Source organism: Cryptotermes secundus, unplaced genomic scaffold, assembly GCF_002891405.2.
Source record: "Cryptotermes secundus unplaced genomic scaffold, Csec_1.0 scaffold48, whole genome shotgun sequence".
Lineage (NCBI taxonomy): Eukaryota > Metazoa > Arthropoda > Insecta > Blattodea > Kalotermitidae > Cryptotermes > Cryptotermes secundus.
The window spans coordinates 205,218-229,683 of NW_019722965.1; the positions used below are offsets into that span (position 1 = coordinate 205,218).

Below are 24,466 nucleotides of genomic sequence, written 5' to 3' on the forward strand. Positions count from 1 at the left end.
GGATTTACTTCAAAGATATTTGCTGCTGGAGGTCGCATTGTACTTGTGTTTTAACAAAGGAAGATGGAGAGCGTGCAGACTCGCAGTACCGATTTACTGTATGGTGACAGAGATTACAGATATTTTATTTCCAGGCTTTGAATATAGCTACGAATATACTGCATACAAAGTCGCACACAATTTCCAGTGTTTTGTTTCCTCATTTGAGACACTGGCGAGGCCTTAACGATACTTCACAGTAAGAATACGGCTATTTCAGCTCTCCGAAAAGGGAAATGAAACAAGACAAGAAATTTCTTCAGTATCTGTGACTCTCTTCAAGAACAACTTTTCCTCATGAAGCTGAGTCATGTAACCTTTGGAATATAGGATCATGTGCTTCGATGTGTGTATTGTACCTGTGCAAGTTTTTCCCACTAATTTTTTAATTGTGATATTTTTTTTTGTAATGTATCTTGCTGGGAAGTTCTTGAGTAGCTGCAGAATTGGCAGCTCCTCCAGAAGGGCTCAGCTCCATGAGAAAGTAAGTAATTTAAATATCTGCCCTTCCTTCATATCCTTATGACATCACAGTATTGTACCATATGTATGTCCCGTGGCTAATATATGATCTGAATAACCGGAATTACTATAATTAGTTATGATTGCATGAATATGTTCACCATAGTCACATTAACTTAATTTAATAGTTTATTCCTTCTGGTGAATATGAACAGCCTAGCTCGCAGAATACGAGTCATTCTGCTCCCAAGAAACAAAATGGCGTTTTTCTGGAGAATAGTTCTAATAATTAGGAATAAATTTAATTATTTATAGATACCTTCTCTGCAAATGAAGATGTATTGTTGGTAATTTCAGGAAAATAATGGTATGCGCACTAAGGGCCAAAAGGCAAAATGTAGATTTCGTTGAAACCGACTTTATCGGTCAGTTTGAATTCATTGTTCGATATTCAGCAGGCAACAGCGGTCAGCTGAACAGCAATCGATTTCTTTCCAAGGCACTGCAGTCGAAATCAATTGTAAATATGAATTATGCGCAAAGCATATACTCTTGTGGTTAGGAGTATTCAATGCTAATTTATTTTGCTATTCCTCTCCTTGGATAGCTTTACTCATCTACTTTAGAAAAGAATACAAACCCCAAGTGTCTAAAAACAAGGTACTCACTAAAATATTTCAGTGTAAGTGGAGACAACGCAGCCGGTTACTTAACACGAAGCTTGTATAAGTCACCTGGTTTCCTTCAGTTAGGAGACTGCAATATGCTGATGGGGAAACCTCTTGGCAACGCTCCACTTAGAGCAGACAAAGGGAGACGAGAGGGTAACATTAATCTGCATCTTAGATACGATATGAGGATTAAAGAATCGTGTCAAGTTCTGAAATTTCTTAATAGGCGTGACTGAATCTTTGGATTGTGTTACATAACAGTAGCTTTACTGGCTGTTTACACGTAATCTTATTCTCGAAAGGCTTACATAGGAAGTTAGTATTTAGAGATTACTATCGAATATTGAAGGAGCAGGGGAGAGTAGTTGGTATAGCGACTGGCTACTGGCTGGACAACCGAGGGGTCGGAGTTCCAGTCCAGGTACTGTCAAGAATTTTCTCTTCCCCACGTTGTCCAGACCAGCTCTGAGGCCCACGCAGCCTCATATCCAATGGGAACCGGGGACTCTTTCCCCGGGGGTAAAGCGACCGGGCCGTAAAGCTGACCACTCACCTACAGCTAGTGCCGAGGTCAAGAAAATATGGATCTCCACATCCACGCCCCATACGCCTTAATGACGTAGTGCTTAATAAGTTTAGCACAGAGACAACTTTATACATTTACCGAATATTAATACGTTGACTTTGACTCCAAAGGAAATAAGACAAAAATTCGTCACACTTTAACAAGAACACGATGTCGGATTCTTCTTATCCGTACATCGGACCTCTGAATCCGAATTGGCACGTCTCATGAAGACCTTACTGAATAATTGCAGTTTGCATACACTGTGCCAGTATTCGGAGCAGGGGTGTGCACGAACTATGGCAAGTTCAACACAACCTTGGCAGCTTATTGAGTTAAGGTGCCAAGAAATTAAATGGCATTTATTACAAGTTTTAACTAAATAATCACTATCATGCATTTATTCGGCAATATTGTCGCGTAGTATGTAGTGACTATAGGCGGAGTTTAACTCACAACTCGTAGCAGCGCCGTCGAAGAAGTCTACACTTTATGAATCACACGCTAATTTTTTTCCAGTCTCCAGTGTCTTCACTAGTAGTTGCCTGCTAACGACTTCAAACAAGGGATATTACTTTGCTTTCGGGATCAAATCCTCTCTGAATGGCGGCCCCCTACCAACTGAAATAAGTCAAAGTCAGTCAGAGTCAGATTTACTTTACGACTGGCAGTTTACCGCCAATCAGTTCGTCTTGGTGCCAAGCCCCTTGAGATCCACGACCAGTCTTTTATTTCAACTGAACACTTCCTGTTACAGTCCTTATATAACATCCTCTCTGACGAGAGGATGGGTCTGTCGTTTACAATTGCTGCTGGTCCTCGCCAGTCCAATCATTCTGAGGTTCGAGTCCCGCGAGGCTCATGACCAAATTTTACTGTCTCAGATTTGAGACTTCCACAAACCTGGTGGGCCAGGTCCCCGAATTTGTATCCCTGTATCCCCCAGGATCAGGGTGGCCCGGTTATACTCCCAGGCACTGGATTCCACTTCCGTCGCCTCCTAGGACTCGCAGGGATACGGTGGAGGTGTTTGACCCCGCCTCAAAACGGAATAGCTCCCAACAGTTCCTCTCACTGAACTAAGTCAAAGTCAAAGTCACGTTGCGACTGACAGTCAGTCAGTCAGCCAGTAAGTCTTGGTGTCGAGCCCCATTTGGGGCTCACGACCAGATATTTATTACTGCTTGACAGTTACGGTCTTGTTTTTTGGGGCGCCATCTCTGACGAGAGGACGGGTCTCTCTTTTATAAATGCTGCTGGACCTTGCCAGCGCAGTCTTTTTCGGATCTGAGTCCCTTGGGACTCTCGACCATATTTTACTGTATCAAATTTGAGATTTCCCTTTTCGTCGCCTCCGACGACTGGCAGGGTCACGGTGGAGGTATTCGATCCCGCCTCCCACTCACTGAACTAAATCTTCACTTCGTCCCACTTATAAATCCTCGGCACGGACCACCACAGGACACACCCTCTCAAACTGTGCCTCCATTGTTCGCGTGTCGGTTATCGGCACGGACCACCAGAGAAAACACCGTCTCAAACAGTACCTCCATTGTTCGCGTGTCGATTCGTTGCTCTAAAAATGTGTTTGTATCCGGTTATTGCATAGTAACTGTTCCACCCGCTATGTCGTCATTAAATAACATAAAAATGAATAAATAAAAAAAACGAAGTTCAAATGATGAAAAATTATATTGTTTATACGAGCCATATTTCCCAGCGCTGCAAATATCACGTTTGCGTTATACTAAATTCCTTTAATACTTTACTCTTCCCTGCATAACGCGTAATATTACATATATATTTCATTTCACTGAAGACGTCAGATATAAACGCCGTGACGTACATTCATCTAAAGTATTATGACACAGACCCTTTAATGTCATCATTGCAGTCTATGTTTGAACTCTCTACTGAGGTCGCATTTTCGCTTTATATTCGGTAGGTTCTTCGTGCGAGTCTATGCTTAGGCTATGGCTATCCTGCCTGAGATTTTTCGTGTTTTTCGTCAGTTTCTGCATGAAAATTCCAGGATATTACCTCGACCAGAACAAGATCACTTCCTTTCAAATTATTTCTAACTCATCAGACATTTCATCTTTCGGCGTTTCGTATAAAAACCTTGGAAGCGTTGTATAGTAATCCACCAACAAAAATCACATTGGGTATTATCTTTTAGGAATGCTGCATTTTGCTGCTTGCGCCCGTAAAACGTGCTTCGTTGATGGAAACCTTGTTAGGTCGAGGAAAAGCCGTAATCAAATCGTCTCACTGACCGGTCGGACCCTGTTGTCAGTGTCTCCCTTCACGCTTCCTGCCCCCTCAATTGATACGTCCCGTGACCCAGGTGACAGAAACTATGCCAAGGTCTACATTGTCGGACTTTGTTTTAAAATTCAAATATACGTTATCACGAACGAAAGGTCAGATACGACATGTAATTCCTTTCCGTTTGTGCTGTGAAACCATTAATTGAAAGCACGTCATGTCATGGTTACATAGCTGTAGCAAGGTTTCATATGGGAGTATCCATGGTTAGATGTGAAGCCTTCTAGCTGATGGCCACCATTTTGTGGTAAAATAAGCTACCTCTGTTACGTCACATTTAAATCCGCAAATGATTCATACTGAGCAATTAATTTTGTCGAAGCTGAGTGCTCCTGGAGTAAGTGAGAGTCGATCAGATAGTCAAGAAATATCCTGCTGAACATGGAATCTTAACATTGCCATTTTCTGCTAAACCCGCTATTGAACCATATCCTGACCAAGGTGAGTCCATTCCACGCCTTCTCCTCCCATGCACTTTAAGTTCCATTTTAATATCCTCCCACTCACTCACTCACTCACTCACTCATTCACTCATAGAGCTGAGCCCTTCTTGAGAAGCCGCAAATTGTTCAGTTACTCAAGGACTTCCCGGCATTTTATGGAACCCGACGGTTCATTACCGTGTTCACAAGAGCCCTCCACTGGTCCCTATCCTGAGCCAGATCAACACAACCCATACCACCCCATCCTATCTCTCTAAGATCCAATTAATATTGTTCACCCACCCAAGTCTTGGTCTTCCCATTGGTCTATTTCCTTCTGGCTTTCCCACCAATATCCTAAATACATTCATCTTCTCCCTCATTTCCTCTCACTCAATTCTCAAAATGGTATATGCCTTTCAAGATATATGACAATAATTCTATATTAGTTTCGTATCTCCTCGTATAAGTGCTACATGTCCCGCTCATATGATACTCCTTGATTTCATCACGATAAACGTGTTTAGTAAAGAGAACAAATTATGCGAGGCTAACAGGCGAATCACAGTCACGCAGAATGTATTTGGAAATTGCTTTGCAAACTCTTTAACTAGTCCAAAGCCTTCACCATCCAAACGTCTAAAGGAATTGTTATTTAATTACCACAAGTAGGGAAATAGAAGTACGAGGAGGCGAAATGCCTGTCTACACCCGGCCCGCCTTCGCCACAAAATTTTCTGTACAGATTATTTGTGACGCTTCCTACATTAGGCGGTTTGCAAGGGGGACTGGTATTCTGTTTCAGGAGGGGAGTTGATCTCTATGCAGAAACAAGCTTTGAAAGAGAAGTGAACACTTTCACTTGTAGTTATGATTTGCGAAAGGGACTGTGGTATAATGGATGTTGCATCTCCGCGGAGGAAAGATTCAGCCCTGTAGACAAAATGGCTGTACATGGAGCCTACAGAAAATGGAAGGCTGCGATTTTCCTAAAAGGATCTCCGACATAAATAGAAAATGACAGGAAGAGTCCTGCAGGGAGGTGAAAGATAAAGTGGCAAGTAAGAACGAATTGCTCGAAGCTGTACATGTAGAAAGAAAATACGAAATTGCGGATGAAAGTTAAATTCCTAAAACCTGACTAGACTTTTCTGTCGCGTATTTGAATATAACAAACTTTTTATTAGATTCTATTTTTTCAGCTGGTACAAAAAAGTCAAAGACCAACTGAACATTGTTTAAGTTCTGCAGGTTTCTTCGGTCTACTGGAACCCAGCCAAAGGTAAAGGAGTTTATATCTGTCGGAAGACTAAGAAGAGGCCAGACGGATAAACATGGCATACGACCTGGCAACGATAATTAGATTATAAGAAGAAAAGCAAAGAGTGCCTGGAACGCAAGAGGGCTAACTGAGGAATCCCGACTTAAAGCGACAGAACGGCAACTGGATGCAATGAATCGTTCATAAAAATATCTAATCATTTCTGAAACCACATCATGATTCATACAGTATACTCTAATTTTTTTTTTCATTGGCTCTATTGCCCCCTTGGGTCCTGGCCTTTAACTTTTCAGTTTCATTGCCATTTTACAGACGGTAGGACTCCTTAGATGAGTGATCAGCTGGTCGCTAGGCCTCTACCTAAACACAGGACAAGAAAAAAAAAAGAATAAACACATAAACATACCAAACATCTATTCCCTGATTGGGATTCGAAACCATGGTCCCAGCATCCGAGCGAGCGAACACAGTACATGTCTTAGACAGATCGGCAGAATATTCTAATAGGAACGTTAAATCTTCAGCTACAGTCATAAAACTAATAAATAATTTCATATTTCATACGTTAAGGTCGTTTTGCGGAAACAAGTTGCGCGCATCGGTTCATCCTTGTGTTTCAAGTACCGAGGTGGGTACTAATGATATTGTGACGTACATACTCATTGCTAGGCAACTGCTCGATAAACACGTTCCCTTGGAGACAGATTCTTGGTAAACGGCCTGTTGTTAGGTAATGCCTACAACAATACGCGACAGTAGTACGCGTCCACCTCCAGGCAATGGACGTGTTTTCCGTAAAGTCAGACCCGAGGCTACATAACCAGAAACCCAGGCCGGCTAGATCGCACGATTGGCAATTTTCCAAGGCGCACACCGGTCCGCGATTCGCACATGGCGTTCAAAATCCCGTACGTATATGAATTTGCAACAAAATTATGCAGGCAACAAGCAGAAGTCATACAAAATCATGAAAATGAGAATGTTCGCAACATCGGACTACCGTAGGATTCTATTTAATGTTAGGTCTTGAGTATCATGCACTCTGTACATGTCAATATACGGAGCGCTGGGATATCTGGAGATGTGATGGATTTTGTTCCACCCTGCCCACGCATCCTGCTGACTGATTCTTATTTTGACTCTCAACAAGCGATCCTGGCAACTTGCCGCCGCGCCACATGGCGCCAGCATTCAACATTTTAAACAACAACAAACGTAAGGATCACGTAGTTAGTTACCTCTTCTGTTTCGCCCGGAGGAACTGAAACCCAATATATCTCCCGATAAGACTCAAGCCTATCCCGACATCTTAATCAGCTTTCGCATGGACTCACTATACCTCTCGTGTTCCTTCCTTTTGCAACAAGTTCAAAATCTTTTTTCGTGGTTTATTTCACGACACTTCAGTGTTTCGGGGGATAGCGGCTCCAATGACAATATAATCGTGAAATAATTAATTTAGAACAAAGTGTCTATGGACTAATTGAGGAACTATTGCAACATTTCCTCAGAGGGACTGATGAAGGCCACGGAAAGAAAACCTCAGTCAGGATAGCCGATGTCCCGGGCGAGATTCGAGTCGACCACCTTCCAAATGGAAGCCTTGAACGTTACCTGCACACCAGGTCGAGGTTCATTCCAGTGAAGGTGACCACTCTCTCCGTATAAAGTATCTGAGGTTCTTACGGCTGTGGTTATGGAGAATTCTGTGATAACGCCGTGTAGTCCGTTGAAAGTCGGAGGAACATGTCGCCTCCATCTTCACGGTCGAAGAAGAAGCCAAGTAAGGAAACAGCATGAAGCAGGTTGCAAGCAGAGTTTGGAGACGGAAATTTGTTCCTCTGAAGGGTCGGTTGACTTTCAATAGACTACACAGCCTTATAGCCCAAAATGACAGAGTTCTTCTCTGTCTCGGTAGCCGTTTCTTCCCCGTTTTCCTTCCCATGTCCTCGACTTCTGGTAGTTAGTACCTGAAATTTCTACGTCGCAAATGAGATTTCCGCACCAAAGAAACTGGACAGAATTCGGTTCGACTATGGCCGCTTATGTAAAGACAGAACGTAAACGATGACAAAGTGGGGCAGAAATGGATTGCACATGGAGTGAACGACTTCTGCGCAGTTCCCCTGACATAATGCGGAGCTGTGCGTGTGGCCTTCACTTTGTGTTTTATTTTATAGGTTCAACGCTATTATGTGAAAGTGAAATATTGATTAAGTCAGGTAGAAAATTTTAATAAAATTTACGCAAAAGGAACGGTGTTCTTAAGAGCTCTCAATGGATGTGCCAGGTTAGATACAGTTGAAAAATGTGACGATGTGCGAAACGTGTATTCAGTATTCAGTATTGAGGGGGTGGGCTTCCCCATGCACTTAGACCAGTTATTGGTCCATTGTGCGTCCCCCTTTTAACTTCTACTGTCTCCATACCCTACCGGTACTGTTGCTTACTATCAGCCCCTTTCTGCCAGCGAAGTTCCAACCTTCTACTGGCAGTGGTATCTAACAGTTAGTCCCTTTGTGTCAGAGAGGTCCCCCCTCCTCTGGCAGTGGTACCTAATACTTCCCCCATCTACCGGAGGCATTGGAAACTACTTTGGGCGGGAAACCTTTTAGCCAAATTTAGCTCAGAGGTCTCCTAGAGATATGAGGTTCTTTTACGTGCCGTAAATCTATGACACGGGACCCACGGCTTAAAGTCCCTCCCGGAGGACTTGTTCCCTGAATTTTTCCGCCCTTAAAAATTCCACGACCTCCGCCGGGTTTGAACCCGCGTACCTTGAGTCATGAGGTGGGAACGTTACCCCTAGACTACGAAGGCCGCTTGCGAAACGTGTAAATATTTATTCAGTAAATGGAAGAATTAATATGGGTAGAGGCGCAGTTGTCTCCTGTGCTTAATTAAGCACAAGCTCACAAAAGCTCTTAGCACACAACACAACAACGGATCCCCACGGCCGTTAATCTCGGTTTTCTAGTCCGGAGCCGCTATTTTCTTGAAATAGCCCCTCAATTACCTTCACGAGGCTGAGTAGACCCCGTTCCATACCCACTACCTCTCAGAAAATCTGGTAGTGTCGGGAATCGAACCAGGAACCTTTTGATCTGTAGCCAGGAACTCTGACCACTAGACCACAGAGGCGGTCATATTTGGCTGAAAAATGTACAGGCTCCATTTCATTATTAAACAATATTATTGTAATTGATGGAATTAAATCTTAATTTTACTTATTATAAATAAAAAGAATTGAAGAAGGAACTAAAGGGACTTGAGTAGCCAGCTTCGTGTCATGGTCATTTAACCCGGGGAGAGTCAAGATTGCGAAAGGCTAATCTTATATTATTCAACTGAAAGCAAATTTAACTACGGTCTACCAACTTGAAAGCCCGTTCGGACAGACGATGAAATAGGAAAGGAATGCAATTTATCGGGAAGACGATGGTGAAGAAACTGACAATGTTGTGATTCAAGAAGTTATATCAATAGGATACGTCTGAGAAAATAGGTAGCTAACCTCAGTCAGGATAGAAAGGTTGCCCCAGTCTACATTTAAACCGGTACCTCTAAAGTAACAATTAGCGGATTTCTTCTTGGGCCAACATGTCGAGAAATACTGAAGTGGATCTTAGATTTTAGTTGGAAATATTGTCACGTGTAGACGAGGCTTGGATTTATTGCAATTTACATAGTCACAACTCGGGACTACAGGCAATACAGAGCTACTACTGATTTACACACTTTACAGTTCACTGATGCAGACAAACTAGGGTTCTCAGTCTTCTCTAGTCGTATCCTGGCAACGGATTTATGGCAGTCTCACTGTAACTTCAAAACATGAAGTCTTTTCAGAGCTTAATTATTTTCCTGCTATTTTCAATCATCTTCGACTCCCATCTGCAGAACTCGAACCACTTCTCGACAACATCTCAGTCAAACAAGTCAAAGTCAAAGTCACATTGTTTAAGTTTAAGCCTCTTATACTTTCTACGTCGGGCTTCGCCTTGTCCGATGTTGCGAACATTGCAAGCTTCTCTGTCTCTTTATAATCCCTTGGCACGGGCCACGCAGAAACCACGGTCTCTCTATTGTTGAGGAAGTGTGATTACTAATCCGTTGCTTAGCAATGAACGTCCTAATTTTCGCGCTTACGCTTCGGCGGGAATGTGTTCACCGAGTCGTTGCCTAACAATGGGCCTATACGTCAAATTTGTCAAAGTATGCTCGAATGCTCTTTATGAATCGTCAGGTTTCGTAGAAAGCAGGAATTATTTTCAGCTGAAAAGCTGTAGGAGGAAGAAGTGGTAATGGAGCAAGGAATTTTTTCACGAAGCATCGTATCTTCCAAGTTTATTTTCACCTTCTCTGCCAACAGTAGTCTGGATCTTGAGATGTTTCCTTGACACGATCATTTATTCTCACTTTCGTGTTCGGTAACCATGGCAGCAGGTGAAAGCCATCCATCCATAGCGAAGCTATTGTTGTAGATGAGAAACAATGGCTGGTTGAAAAGTTGCGGAACTACGTCACAGTGATGCACAGCGCCATTTCCTTGCACGCGCCATTGCAATCACAGAGAATAACACATTTTATTACATAATTAATTCTGTTCATCAAAGTTCATGCGATACACTGAATATGAAAGTATATTGAACTTGTAATGTTGTTTCTAGCTATAAAATTCTACATATACAGAGGTAGAAATTTGTTTCTAGAATCTGGAAGCCATGATTTGGTTACCAGGAGAAAATACCCTGCTGTGCTTCTCGCCTCAGTTCCTCGCCGAAGTTTCATTTTCTCCATTCGTTTTACTGTTCTAGAAAACCTTTAACAAAAGCAAAGGCTGTTTTAATTGTGTCAATATTTAATAAACTGGATGTGGTTCCTACTTCCCTTGTGCTGCAAGTATCAGAATGAGACTGATATAACTTCCAGACCCAACCATCGAATACAGAATGGGAAATAGTCGCCAGTCCCAGTGTTTCGTTGCCCGCTAGAGATGACCAAGCGACCGTAATTTTTTTACTCTTGTAGAATAGCAAATACGTATCAAGAATAAATACACACACGAAAAAAAAGAGGAAAGGAGAGACATGTATAATAGAACATACATAAAATTGGCCTAATGGTTGATGTTCATTTAACAAACTGTTGTGAAAGAATAGGAGTGTGATTATGGAAAGTATGCGACATAATCCGATCGCGTGTTACTTGGAGGTTGTATTCCAGGACTTCCTTGAAGGGACTGAAGAAAAGCTAGAAATCGTAAGAAATACTGTCTGTGGACTGAGATTTGAACGACAGTCCTGGGGGACACAAAGCTTCAGTGGTTACCGCGACCTTCGCTTGCTTGCCTAGAGCTCAAAACGTAAATAAATAAACAGTTGCATAAAAAATGAAAAGAACATAAAGATAAATACGTACATGCGCAATAAATACCAAAAAATGCTGTAACAAATAAACAAATGAGTACAAAAGTAGCTAGTAAATAAATACATTAACAAGTAAATAAGGAAACAAATTAAAGCAGGTGCTACATAGTAGGGACAGATCAACCACACATACTGGGCTTAGAAATAGATGTTTAAAGCAAACGTAAGTCTGCACAGTTCATAATGATGATGATGATGATGATAACGGAAGATAACGGACTGACAGACAGAATCCAACAGCAGAGTCCCGGAGGCTACAAACGAATAATAGAATTGAAATGTGAAGACTTTGCTTTGTGTGCTATTATTCCAGTAATAATATGGAGTTTTATGATTCTTTGTGGCTACAACTTAAACATATCCAATAAAACACCTCCGTCAAATCAGTAATTCGTTAATTATTTGTCACGGATACCCGGACATGTGACAATATGTAAGCGAACAATCACAAACTTTCTTCGAAAGACATAAGTCGGCTGATATATGGCCTATACACAAACAGAATGTCGTAATGAAATGAAATATGGAGCATGGAAGCGTGGATGTGCTCATGTGTGGTTGCTTCCATCCTTCAAAGAGAAAGTAAGGACGTGGTAACAGCTGCGACCAAGACAGTCAGGCCCTGCTCATGCACTCGGAAACGCATCACCCGACACCAGAATCCGAAATGGTACTCCTTATAGAAAAGTTGCATGTGCTTCTGGTTCCGGCTGTCCGGGCGCCAGTGGCTTCATGAACATTTCAGGGTCGGACCTGTCACATCATCACATCACTCTGTATGACCTGTATGAAACAGTATTTACAAAGCTGGCCGTCAGGGTATTCCCCGCCTCTTCTGGAACACAAAAGAGGGTTACCTTGTTCTCAACAATCCGCCATTGGACCCTGTCCTGAGCCAGATGAGTCTAGTACACATCCAATTCCTATATAATCCATTTGAATACTCATTACTGAGTTTCTCCTTTCGGTATGCTGACTATAAATGTACGCACATCTCATATATTCCCCATGCATGCTACACGCTCCTCCCAACTCATACACCTTGATTGAGCATTTTAAATTCATTAGGGAAAAATTAAAGGTTATGGAGCTCCTCAGTATGTAATTACCTCCGGTCTCCTATTACTTGGTATAAGCTTCCACTGATATCTTAAATAGTCGTGTGAAAAAACAAGAAGAGTCCTGTGGTAAATATGTGTACCACTAACCTGCCTTGATAGTAAATAATCGACTATTTCTAATATTAAGCGAATATGCCTATACAAACTTTCATTGTTTCAAAAATAAACTTTTTTTCTCAAACCACTGAATACTGATAATTTGGTAGCGGCTGATTTTCTTGTATGTAGAAACGGAATCTCAATATGTACATTCTCTAGAGTAGTGTTAAGTTGTTTTGAGTTCCGGATTTGCCTGAATATGAGGCGAGATATTTTCTCAAATACTTATTTCTATACAAGAGGGGTCGCCTTGTTTTCTGGTCGGTAAGAATAAATATGCAAGTAAGTATTAGCATGAAGAAAGCAGTCTTCTGGGATTTGGCACCGTGTATATGTGGTGTTAACCGACGTTTCGGAGGAACGTATCGCCCCCATCTTCAGGGTAGAAGAAAAAGTATAAGAAATCTGCAAGCGACAACACCATGAGAAACGGTAAAGCAGACTGCTTTACCGTTTCTCACGGTGTTGTCGCTTGCAGATTTCTTATACTTTTTCTTCTACCCTGAAGATGGGGGCGATACGTTCCTCCGAAACGTCGGTTAACACCACATATACACGGTGCCAAATCCCAGAAGACTGCTTTCTTCATAGTCACCGCCGTGAAAGCCTCAAATCTTACACAGGTCAGGGCTTGTTACAATTGCCTGTGAATGAGGGCCAGTAGGATTGGGTTGCCTCGTTCAAGCTTCCTACGGAATATGGGATGAAAATGTATATGTCAACACCATCTTTCGAATTCCAGGCGTGGGGGTGCAAGCCATTCCACAAAGGGGAGACTTTCACAATATTCCGAACTGAACGGACGTGACCCTTGTACGCTCCGAGACATAGCTTGCCTATAGTGTAACACTGTAACTTAAAGCTAAGAATATATTAATTTAACAATGTGGTGAATTAGCAGGTGAATAAACGTCAATTGGCTCAACTCTCAGAAAAACGCTTTATTCGGCATCGCTACCCTGAGACCCATGCAAACCGACCCAGCTAGTTTCCCGTACCTATACCGATCTTCCTTAGTTTGATCTGTGAGGACAACTTCCAGTAGCCATCATACACTGTCCTATGGTAGAAACAGGTGTAGCAGGGATAGCACCATTCCGACTGCGCCGATACAAGCAAAGGCGGGTTGGAAAAGAGCGGTGTTACTACGTCGTATCTCACTACGCGAGTCACACCTATCCTCTTCTGTCGGAGCACTCTTTAGTAGTATTAGTAGTAGTATTAGCAGTTATAATTGTTGATTATAAAGATATATACGAATATACTTAGAATTATATTTCAGGTTTCCGAATTTATTATTTCTTAACAGTACGTTTTCTACGTCTTACAACCCTCAGGACTAAATGACATAGTCAATTTTATTAAAAAAAACTCGTTTCCTCATTGGAGAAATAAGGGATAACCTTATATTCGGACGTAATTCTTCTTATTTTTAGGTTATGGACACATAGCTCCTAAGACACAATGGGGAAAAGTAGTGACGATCTTCTACGCCATCTTGGGGATTCCCATGATGCTGCTGTGCCTCTCGAATATAGGCGACATCATGGCGCAGTCCTTCCGCTTCCTGTACTGGCGGGTATGCTGCTATGTTTGCACCAGGAAGCCAAAGAAGGGACACTCCAGGCGGGGCAGAAGTTTGAGAGGCAGCAGTCGGCAGCCGGGGTGAGTAGATGGGGGTCACTCTGCTCTTTGGGGAAAGAAAGTTGAACCAGCATCTCCAGGAAGTCGCTTTATTTAGACTTAAAAATGAGGTAGAATCATGAAAATGGACGAAGTTACAAAGTCATGAGTTTCATAATTTGTACTTTCATGTAATAATGTTACGGTAATCTGCAATGTGTGTCTGCTGTGTTTAATTTACGTATTAAATAATGAAAGAGCTGAAACGGGCTACAAGCATGAATTATAAATTACAAAAAATAAAGCAATTAAAACACAAATATATGCAGATGATCAGGTAATAATAATAAATTATGAAGGTGAACTACAAAATTGCAATGCGTCAACTAGAAAAGCGCTGAACTTCCCACATAATCACTGAAGTTACAAGAATGTGTGAAATGCATGTTAAAAGAGGAAGTATAAGAATAGATTGAAAGGTGAAGAGAGAAGTAATCTGATTTTATTTACTTCGAAATCGTGATGTCAGAACTGAAGACAGCTGTTGACATAAAGTTACAATGATTCAGCAAAATATACTGTGTAATTACGGGATAGTTTTGCATACAAATCAGCTGAGAGAAAATTACCCTCATATAACATCGGGTCGTAAGAAGCTTTTGATTAGTGTAGTGACATCTTGATATTAAACCGAAAACAATCGCAGAAATTTGACGTCGCACAGAACTAGGTTTCAGCAAAATACAGCATAATTTATTAGAAAAAAAAAATAAAGTTACAAATATGGTCGAAAGCATTCACGAATAGCTACAGAATTTTAAGAATTATCTGGCAAGAATATATGAGGCCACCTTCCACAAATGAGGGGAGAACGAAACATAGGACGACCAAGACGACAATGGAGAGATTACGACAATTCTGGGATTCATAGGAACAGGTCTTAACGACTTAACAATATAAAGTTAATATTATGATAATGAGTTTGATGATGTACGGGGTAATGGAAAGTAACTGCAGTATTTGAACCATCATAAATAAAGGAAAAATTGGCAAGCATCGTACAGATGGAGGGTAATATTAAAATTATATTTTTAGGAACAGTTTATAAGTGTGTATTAAGCAGTCCCATGACGGGTCGAATTGCGGGTTTTTACAAATTGCCAATGAAACTTCAGGTTTCACGGACAGAATATATTGGGGTGATGATCTGATCAGTATGAAGTTCGGGTGATAAGAAACAGTTTCTATTAAATGGATAGAGAGTAATGTTCCATTGTCTACATTGCTTGGTAGATATTTACCTAAGTTTCGAAGGCACCTACTGCCTCCATATTCAGGGTAAAGAGGCCATGGCTGTAAAGGAAAAGAGGATTTTTTTTAGATATGAAGAAGTTTGGTTTGGTAGACAATAGACAAAGTTTCAGAGGTACTTGCTGCTTCCATCTTCGGGGCAGAAGAGTGGATACAATGATGATTGTCTTCTTTCCTAAGACAACTTAAAGTCTGGTGTGTATTTCTCAAAGTTTTCGTGGAACCTGTCCCTGATACCTCCATCTTCAGGGTAGAAGAGAAGTAACCATGAAGATTTAGGTCTCTTTTCTTACAGGATATCACCGCAGTGAAAGGGCACGTTTACAGCTCGCGCAGGCGCCCCAATCCCGTGGTTTCTTGCATTTCCATTGGATGCCGATTTCCTTGCCCACGTAAGCGTGAGCCTCTCAAACACAGGGAACACTACTTCGAATACCGATCAGTGCATGAGTATTTGTATGCCTTTGTCCTTAATTCCTGTAAAGCAGAAGTCTTGCTATGATCTGATCCCTCATCTAAGGACTCCTATTGCTAGTTTACATAAAGATCTTGAAAGCCCGATATACTACAGGAGGCCACGGTTCAAATATTCTACAGCTAACGAAGAAGAGCTCAGACCATTGAATTAGAAGTGTCTGTCAAATTAGGCCACGTCCATACTGTTCTCGATCTGCAAGCACTTCACAACGACCCTAATATGCCGACGCTTAGACTCCTACATATTATGAAGCAGATTGGTACAGCGACTATGCACCCAGTACTCGTTACTTTTACTAAGGTATTTCGTAATTTTATTCATTAATCAGTCATGAAGCTAACTTAAAGCAGACAAATAAATCACCTTATTCTTGACTCACTGTGCGTAATTCGACGCCAAACAACTTCGGTAGTTGATATATCGACATTAACTTTGACCCTCGTGTTATTACTGTTATTTAAGAAATACTCCTCTGCTACTGCACACCTGTCTCTAGGGAACATTACAGAAGGCTAGGGGAAAAGCAGTATGACGAATGCAAAATAATATATGAGTTTGTCGACCGGGCTTATTTGGCGCAAGACAGGGGACAGTGGGTCGGGGAGGGGGGGGGGTCATCAAAAGAATTAAACGAAATTTTGTGTTCCAAAGAACGCATGGAATTCTTTGATCAGCTGAACGACCTTTCGCTTCTCAACATGACTTGCCTCACGGAGGTAACGTTATTACTGAAATGGGACGTAACCTTACGATTTGCTCCTGTGTTTCGCCCTTTCCATTAGCAGCAACGATTTCCTAACAGAAACAAGTTACATGTTTCCTGTTCAAGTGACGTTAATATTTACACGTAACTGCTGTGTATCAATGATCAAGTCAAGGAGGTGAGCAGGGTATGTAGCACGAATGGAGGAGACGAGGAATGCGTATAGGATATTGGTGGGAAAGCCAGAAGGAAATAGACTACAGGGAAGACCAAGGCGTAGGTGGATGGACAATATTAGATTGGATCTTAGAGAGATAGGATGGGATAGTATGGATTGGATAGATCAGGCTCAGAATAGGAACCATTGGAGGGCTCTTGTGAACACGGTAATGAACCTTCGGGTTCCATAAAGTGGTCGGAAATTTCTTGAGTAGCTGCAGAATTGGCGGCTCCTCCAGAAGGGCTCAGCTCCATGAGTAAGTAAGTAAGTAAGTAAGTAAGTAAGTAAGTAAGTAACTGCTGTGAGATAGAGTGGGGCATTTATTGACTGGCATTCTCAAATACGAAACATCGCAAGGGACCTCTACTACCAAGTGACGAATGAAAAAGATGAAAGAGTCAAAGAGACAAATAATCGATATTTCTCGTAAAATATATCCTCTCTATCGCTTCAATCGATATTACACCTTCACGGATATTGCAAACTGCTTAACTGAAGCTCCTCGTTTTCTCTTCCCAGTGAAGAGACCTGGGTTCAAGTCACGGCCTCTTGTTAGGTTTGTCTTGGTTTCCCACAATCACACATGACAAGAACTGAGGTAGTGTCACTGAGCAACTACGCTCCAGGTTATGAACTGTATTCGCGGGTGTTCGATTCAATTCTGCCACAGGGCACAGGATATCCTGACTGAGGTGTTCCGTTGTTTTCCTCAGCTTATTAATGCAAAGGTCAGGACAGAACCTCTGATTAGGTCATGACTGCTTCTTTCAATTTCTCTTCCAATTCATTGTTTGTTTATCGTCTTATTAGTCATTGTATAGACTGGGATATTGGCGGCATCTTTAACAAACCGTAACTAATGGACAGCGCGCCACAGTAGCCCACGACCGCTTCCTTGCCTTTCCTTGCGACGTCTTCGGTTTTCCGTTTCCAGTCGTTATTCCGTCAATGTCCCGAACTGCTGCTTTCTTCCTGGTCATCAAGAGCCCATTTTAGGCAGCAGTAGCAAGGGGCATAGTCCCATTCATATATTCTGTCAAGAATGCCGCATGTCCATGATACTGATACAGTACTCAACACAGAAAAATGTTTCTATAGGCCTAATCGCCATCTTACTTATTCTTCCTCAGAGCAAGATATTCCGGTAGGTCGAGGACTGCTTCGTTTCGAAGATCGGGCCGGACTTCACAGAGGTCCGCCGACAGCGCTCTGGGGCTTTCGGAGTGTCGGTCCTCCTATTCGGACACGGACTGCAGGTATGCCCACAAAACCACCCTTAGCAGTTTGTCCATCGTGAGGTTCAGATTGGTTTGCAAAACAGTATCAGCTGCTGAGATAAGGCGGAGGTCTGTGACAATAACATAAGTGTGAACTGGGGAAAATGCCCTTTATTTGCCCGTGTTCTCTTTAAAATAAACTACGCTGGAATAATATTAACTGCTTTAAAACTCATACTTAAGGCTTTAAAACTACGTTTATATATTGAAGCCTTTTCGCCAGAAAGCTGGACAAGCTAGGCAACAGATATGTATAAACGTGGTACAGGTCATATATGGCGGGACGACAGTAATAGGTCAAAATAAAAATTATATTCATCAGAACATTAAGGACAGAATAAATTCGAGGAATCCTTGCTATAGCTCGCGCAACGAACGATGGTTTGCGCACAGAAATATTAATCTGTTTTTTTGGTCAGAATCGTAATCACAGACAAAGAGACTGAGTTAAAAGTGGACAGAGAGGTGAAGCGGGTCAGTCTGCTTCCAAGCTTTATGCGGGGACAAATCGCCTGATAACGGCGAGAGATACCCCCACCACAATAATTTTTCCCTTCGCATTCCCCTCTCATGCGCGACCATACTCCATCACTTGTTGCGCGAGTCTAGTACCATTCAATTCCGGATCTCAGTTCTCCCGTCTGCTCTGCATGAGGGAGTTTCGACATTGTAATTTAACTCATTTGTGAAAAGACCTTGTAATTGTATCGTTATGGCATTATGCGACAATGAAGAGACATACATTTGTACATTTTAGAAAACATTCACCTTGCCTATTAAGGCATTTGTCTTACCTCGAGATGAGATTACCGCTACACTCGCTCATTCGTGACAACCAGCGACGCAATTCACTTGTGTTGAATTGCCCAAAGTTGCTTCTTTATTGGCCCAAATAAATGGAATTCGGGGGGGGGCAAGTTTGGGTTGTAGGGTGAAGGACCCAGCACCTATCACAGACTGCATTGCAACCACTCATATGGCGTTCCTGTCCAGCGTCTCAACGCCTCCTTTCAGTAGCTAGTTACACTAAAAGCAAAGCAAAACTGCTTCCTTGACACAATGCCCTCTCCATACAGAGACACAAATTCTAGGTTTAAGTCCTTTCATCATTCATGAGTAATCTGTCAGACGACAGGTCCACAGTCTCTCCCAAAACAGTTCCTCCCCTTAATGCGATCTAGAGATTTCTCCCTCAAATGAGAATGTCCTCTTCTGTCCCCAAGGTCATCCAGCATCTTCTTACGTCTTCTGGTTCGCATACATGGTGTCTCTGTTTTTTGAAAGAGACTATCCAGGAAAAATGATAATGTGTTAGTTTTTCCATTTGCTTTCCACATCGCAGTACAACAGCCGTTCAAACCACTCAGGTCACGCCTTTATGCATCCAAAAACAGAGTACTGAACAGACGTCCACATCGGACCATGTGTTAGGCGGAATTCAATCTTAAACGACTTGCCATATATAGAAAAGAATCTCCAGCAGTGACATCTTTTGGCAATATTCAGACACAGTTTATGTGTGGTTTCGGCTATGAGCACATTCACTGCCTGGCAGAAAAATGTTGTGTTGCCTTCCGTATGGGATTTCCCTTCCAAATATGTAGTTTCAGGTACAGAAATCTACAACTTTCTCTGTTGTTTGGTATGGGTGTCAGACTTGGCCTCTCATATTAAGGGACAAATACAGACTGAGGGTGGTTGAGAATAGGGTTCTCAGAACAATATTTGGACCTAGTAGGGATAGCACAAGTGACAGGCTTGAGGGCCGACCGTTCGAAGTTCGAGTCCGGATAGATTCAAGATTTTTCTCCCCTCCACGAAGTCCAGACCGGTTCTGAAAAACACCCAGTGGTTACCGTCGGCTATTTCATTGGGGCTAGAACGGCGGGGGAGTCAAACTGACCACTCACTTCCAACTAGTCCGAGGTCACGAATATGTTAATCTTTACCTCCAGTCCCCCTACAAGTCTTCACTGCCTAGTGCTTAATTACTTATGCACAGGGACAATTTTACCTTTATCTCGGGAGGAAGAAAGTACGTACAAGCTGAATAAACGTTTATAATTTGTATTCCTGGCCACATATTATTAGGCATATCAAACCAAGAAGAATGAATGGGCAGGGTATTTAGCATGCATAGGAGTGGACAGCAAGAAGTCTAAGTTATGGTGTTCAAACCGAAAGGAAGGGGATTTTGGAAGGCAGAGGTATAGATGGGAAAATAGTAAGGAACTCAAACTGCATGGAAAGGCGTGGATTGGGGTCACCTGGCTCAGGAGAGGCCCCAGTGGCTAACTCTTGTGAACACGTCAATACATTCGATTTGTTTCATTCTGGTCCGTCACACTAACAATTACAAAGGCAAGACAACTCCGCCCAGTGTGAGTATTGAAGTTGTTACTACTTGAAAACTACGCACCCTAACATGTTTCGGTCGCTATAGACCATCATCAGAGGGACATCGATACTTTTTTGGAAACTGCTATTACAATGGGTGTTTTGTGTGTTAAAATACATATACATACAATGTCTGTAATGCACAATACATACAAAATCCAAATTTTTCACAACTACAGCATCTTTCTTGGTATATTAAAGTTTTTAAAACTTTGTTATTTAAGATAAAATTTATAAACCAAATAGGTTCGTGTCCTTTCTCCTATTGTCTCTCTTGACGGGGGCTGAACATAAGACAATAGCAGAAAGGACAGGAACCTTTTTGGTTTATAAATTGTAACTTAAATAACAAAGTTTTAAAAACTTTAATATACCAAGAAAGCTGTTGTAGTTGTGAAAAAGTTGGATTATATATATATTGTGCATTACAACCATTGTATGTATAGGTATTTTAACACTCAAGACACCCATTGTGATAGTAGTTTACAAAATTATCGATGTCCCTCTGATGATGGTCTATAGGGACCGAAACATGTAAAAGTGTTAAGTTTTCAAGTAGTAAAAAACGTCAGTACATATTCGGGCTTTGTACAACGTTTCCAATTTCTTAACTACGTATATCCGAGTCACTATTAGCTACTGAAGAAGATCTCTGCTCCGTTTAATTCTTAAGACAGTGAAGTACATAATTAGTTTACTAACATTCTGCAAGCATGTTTATTACATCGCATAAAGAATGTAAACTCTAACGGGGCACTTGAAAGAAGGTACACTGAAGAAACCTCGAAGTAGGCCAACCTGTCACATGGAGTTCTCTCAAAATAAACTGAACTAAAATTATGGAACAACCCACGTCTTCACCAAGCCAGTTACATGTACAAAATCATCAACTCCTTCTTGCCTTGTTATATTATATTGCCATTAAAAACTCCTTTATAGAGTGTATTTCTACTAAATAATATACAAATATTTATTTCGTTCCCCAAAGGAAACATATTATGTCTCCGCTACAAAGACCAACAGGTTAATACTGTTCAGGGGAACAATCGCTGTTTACTGTCAGATCCATATGACACACACAAATATGCTCTGTGGGTAGAGCGTAGATTTTTGTTATGTTAAAGCAAGAGGTTCAGCACACCTGTGCCTTAGAGGGTTAAATATTTCACTTCTCAGTTGACAAGGTAAATCAACTGCATAAAGACTTCCCTACAAGAAACTGCAAGAAACAAAACCATTTTTTAAATTCAGATTCTAAAGAACCAGAACCGCCTTCCGTTATACGTTGCCGTGTCGCTTTATCCTTTAGAAACATATTTGGTTACCTAGCAACAAAGCAACACTGAGCGCATGACATTTCATTCGTTATATTACACGTACATGGTTTGCTAGCACACAGAGAAAAGAGGACTAAAGGATAACAGGGTGAATATATACCGCAGCTTCCTGATTGGGGGGGGGGGTGCTGTGGCATCTGTACAGGAATACGATAAGGAAAACTGCGGGCAACTTCAAATACGATTGCCGGTTCTTCTGTTGAGATTTCAACTGAGACCTGCTTCATGAGGGACACGCGGCAGCGTGCTTGGTTGAGGAACTATGCTACAAGCCGGAAGGTCGCGGGTCCCATTCCCGATGAAGTCCTAGGACTTTTCAATTTACCTAATCCTTCCAGCCCCAATATGGCCCTGGGGTCGACTCAGCCTCTAACAGAAACGAGTACCAGGAATCTTCCTGTGTGATAAAGGGCGGCCCGTGCGTAAAGCTGAAAACCTCACTGACATCTTTGAGCTGATTGTCTAGAAAATGTGAGAGTCTCTACTTCTCACAACCCTATGGGCCTCCACGGCCTATGGCAAGGACAGCTCTACCTTTTAACTTCTTTACTTGCTTATCGCAAGAAACAGACCACCGTTATACTGGCATTATAGGTTTAAATAGTAGTACATACGTATACCAGCAGCAGTAAACGTATTCATAATTTCTCCACTCTGTGTATTTTTTTACTGTGACGCATGGTACCGTAAACACACAGAAATAAACGAAAATCCGTATTAACTCTACCAGACAGATTTGAGTAAAGCAACCAATAAAACTATAACATTGATTAATAAATGAGCGGTAAATTGGACATAACTCATTGAGGCGCACAATCGCACGCGCACACACACACACACACACACACACACACACACACACACACACACACACACACACATATATGGCAGACACTGCACCTTATGTACAATAAATGGAAAGAAGAACAAATTTATGGCTGTCATTGTGGTATGTTCCCTATTCTAAAAGTATGATATTAAATTAAAGTTATATAGGCTATTATTGAGAGTTATGATCCCACATTAAATTTGTTGAGGTAATAACAAACGAACTGTTTAACATTTTTCATAGAAATAACTTGGCAGGCGATGAGAATGATGGTCTGCTTATTCTGATTCACATATCCCAACAAAACTTGTTAGAATAAAATATAAAGTTGCTCCTATGTCATTACTTAACACTACGCCATGAGGATATATGGGGGAGTGGAGCTATTGACCTCGGCACTAGATGGAGGTGAGTGGCCAGCTTCGTGTCCCTACCGCTTCTCCCTCAAGGAAAAGACTGATGAGATAGGAGGATGTGTGGGCCCCAGAATCCAATCCGGACAGTCAAGCAAAAATTAAAATGAATTATTTAATACTTTTTGTCGGAAGAACCTGGTGGCTGATATGAATGGTGATATGCTTGCAGATTGTTTCTTCGACCTTACTTCAACAGAGAAATTTGGAAAAGATAAAATGAATATTTTGTACAAGACCAACTATGTAGACAATGAAAACGGCAATGTGCTTGCAGAATCCAACGATATTTTCGATACAAAAATTTGTTCTGTTGCTTACTGAATTCACGCCGAGATAATGAAACTGGTCAGATTTACATACCTATAGTCGAGCCACGAGTACTGAAACTTGCTCGTTGTTCTTTGAGGTTCCCATTGAAAAGCTTACAGCTGCAAGCTACCGATAAAATTACTGCAATATTAATCCAAGCTAGCGCGAAAGAATTGCGTTCTGAGATCAATAACCGTGTTAATCCTTCATATATATATACTTACTCATGGAGCTGAGCCCTTCTTGAGGAACCGCCAATTCTGCAGCTACTCAGGAATTTTCCAGTATATCACGGAACCCGAAAGTTCATTACCATGTTCACAAGACCCCTCCACTGGTTCCTATCCTGAGCCACATCAATCCAATGCATACCATCCTATCATATCTCTCGAAGATCAATTTTAATATTGCCCACCCTCCTACGCCTTGGTCTTCATAGTGGTCTCTTTCTTTCTGTCTTTCTCACAAATATCCTATACCCATTCCTCGTCTCCCCATTCATGCTAACTGCCCTGCCCACCTCATCCTCCTTGACTAGATCATTCTAATTATACTTGGAGAAAAATACAAGTTATGAAGCTCCTTATGATGCAGTTTTCTCCAACCCCTTGTCACTTCAACTTTCTTCGGTCCAAATATTCTCCTCAACAACCTGTTGACGTTTTTACTGTCGACAAAACAAATCTTAAAAAATAATTCTCTTACACTTTCATCGTACTAATTGTACGTTTGTTTTGGGTTAAAATACATTTTCGCTACATGTTTTGACTTCTCATGAAGTCATCATCAAGCGAACTTAAATTATTGATTTTTAATTCGTATATGAATCCATATACGGGATAGCTCAGTCGGTAAAGCGACTACCTACGAAGCTGGAAAGAACGAGGGGCCGATATTCGAATCGCGGTGGGGTAAAGAATTTTCTCTTATCCACGTCGTCCAGACCGGCCCTGGGGTCCACCCAACCTCCTACCCAGTGCATACCGGTGGATCTTTCTCCAGTGGTAAAGCGGTCGAGGGGTGAAGTAGTGCCGAGGTCAAGAAAACGTGATCTATATATCCACTCTTCCATACGTCTTCATGGCGCAGTGCTTAATTAGTTAAGCACAGCGACAATTTTACTTTCATTTTACCTTATATGGATTCAT

The 24,466-nt window shown here is 41.6% G+C and overlaps 1 protein-coding gene across 2 annotated transcripts in view; it reads left to right on the top strand.

The window, feature by feature from the left end:
* The window catches only part of LOC111861543, a 63,373-nt gene that overhangs the window by 29,011 nt on the left and 9,896 nt on the right, over positions 1-24,466 (top strand). Inside the window, exons 3-4 of one of the 2 annotated variants that reach the window (XM_023846201.2) lie at positions 13,855-14,083; positions 17,884-18,009. In XM_023846201.2, coding sequence (XP_023701969.1) covers positions 13,855-14,083; positions 17,884-18,009 — 355 coding nt within the window. The remainder of the gene's footprint in view (positions 1-13,854; positions 14,084-17,883; positions 18,010-24,466) is intronic. The other variant, XM_023846202.2, reaches the window with a different exon arrangement.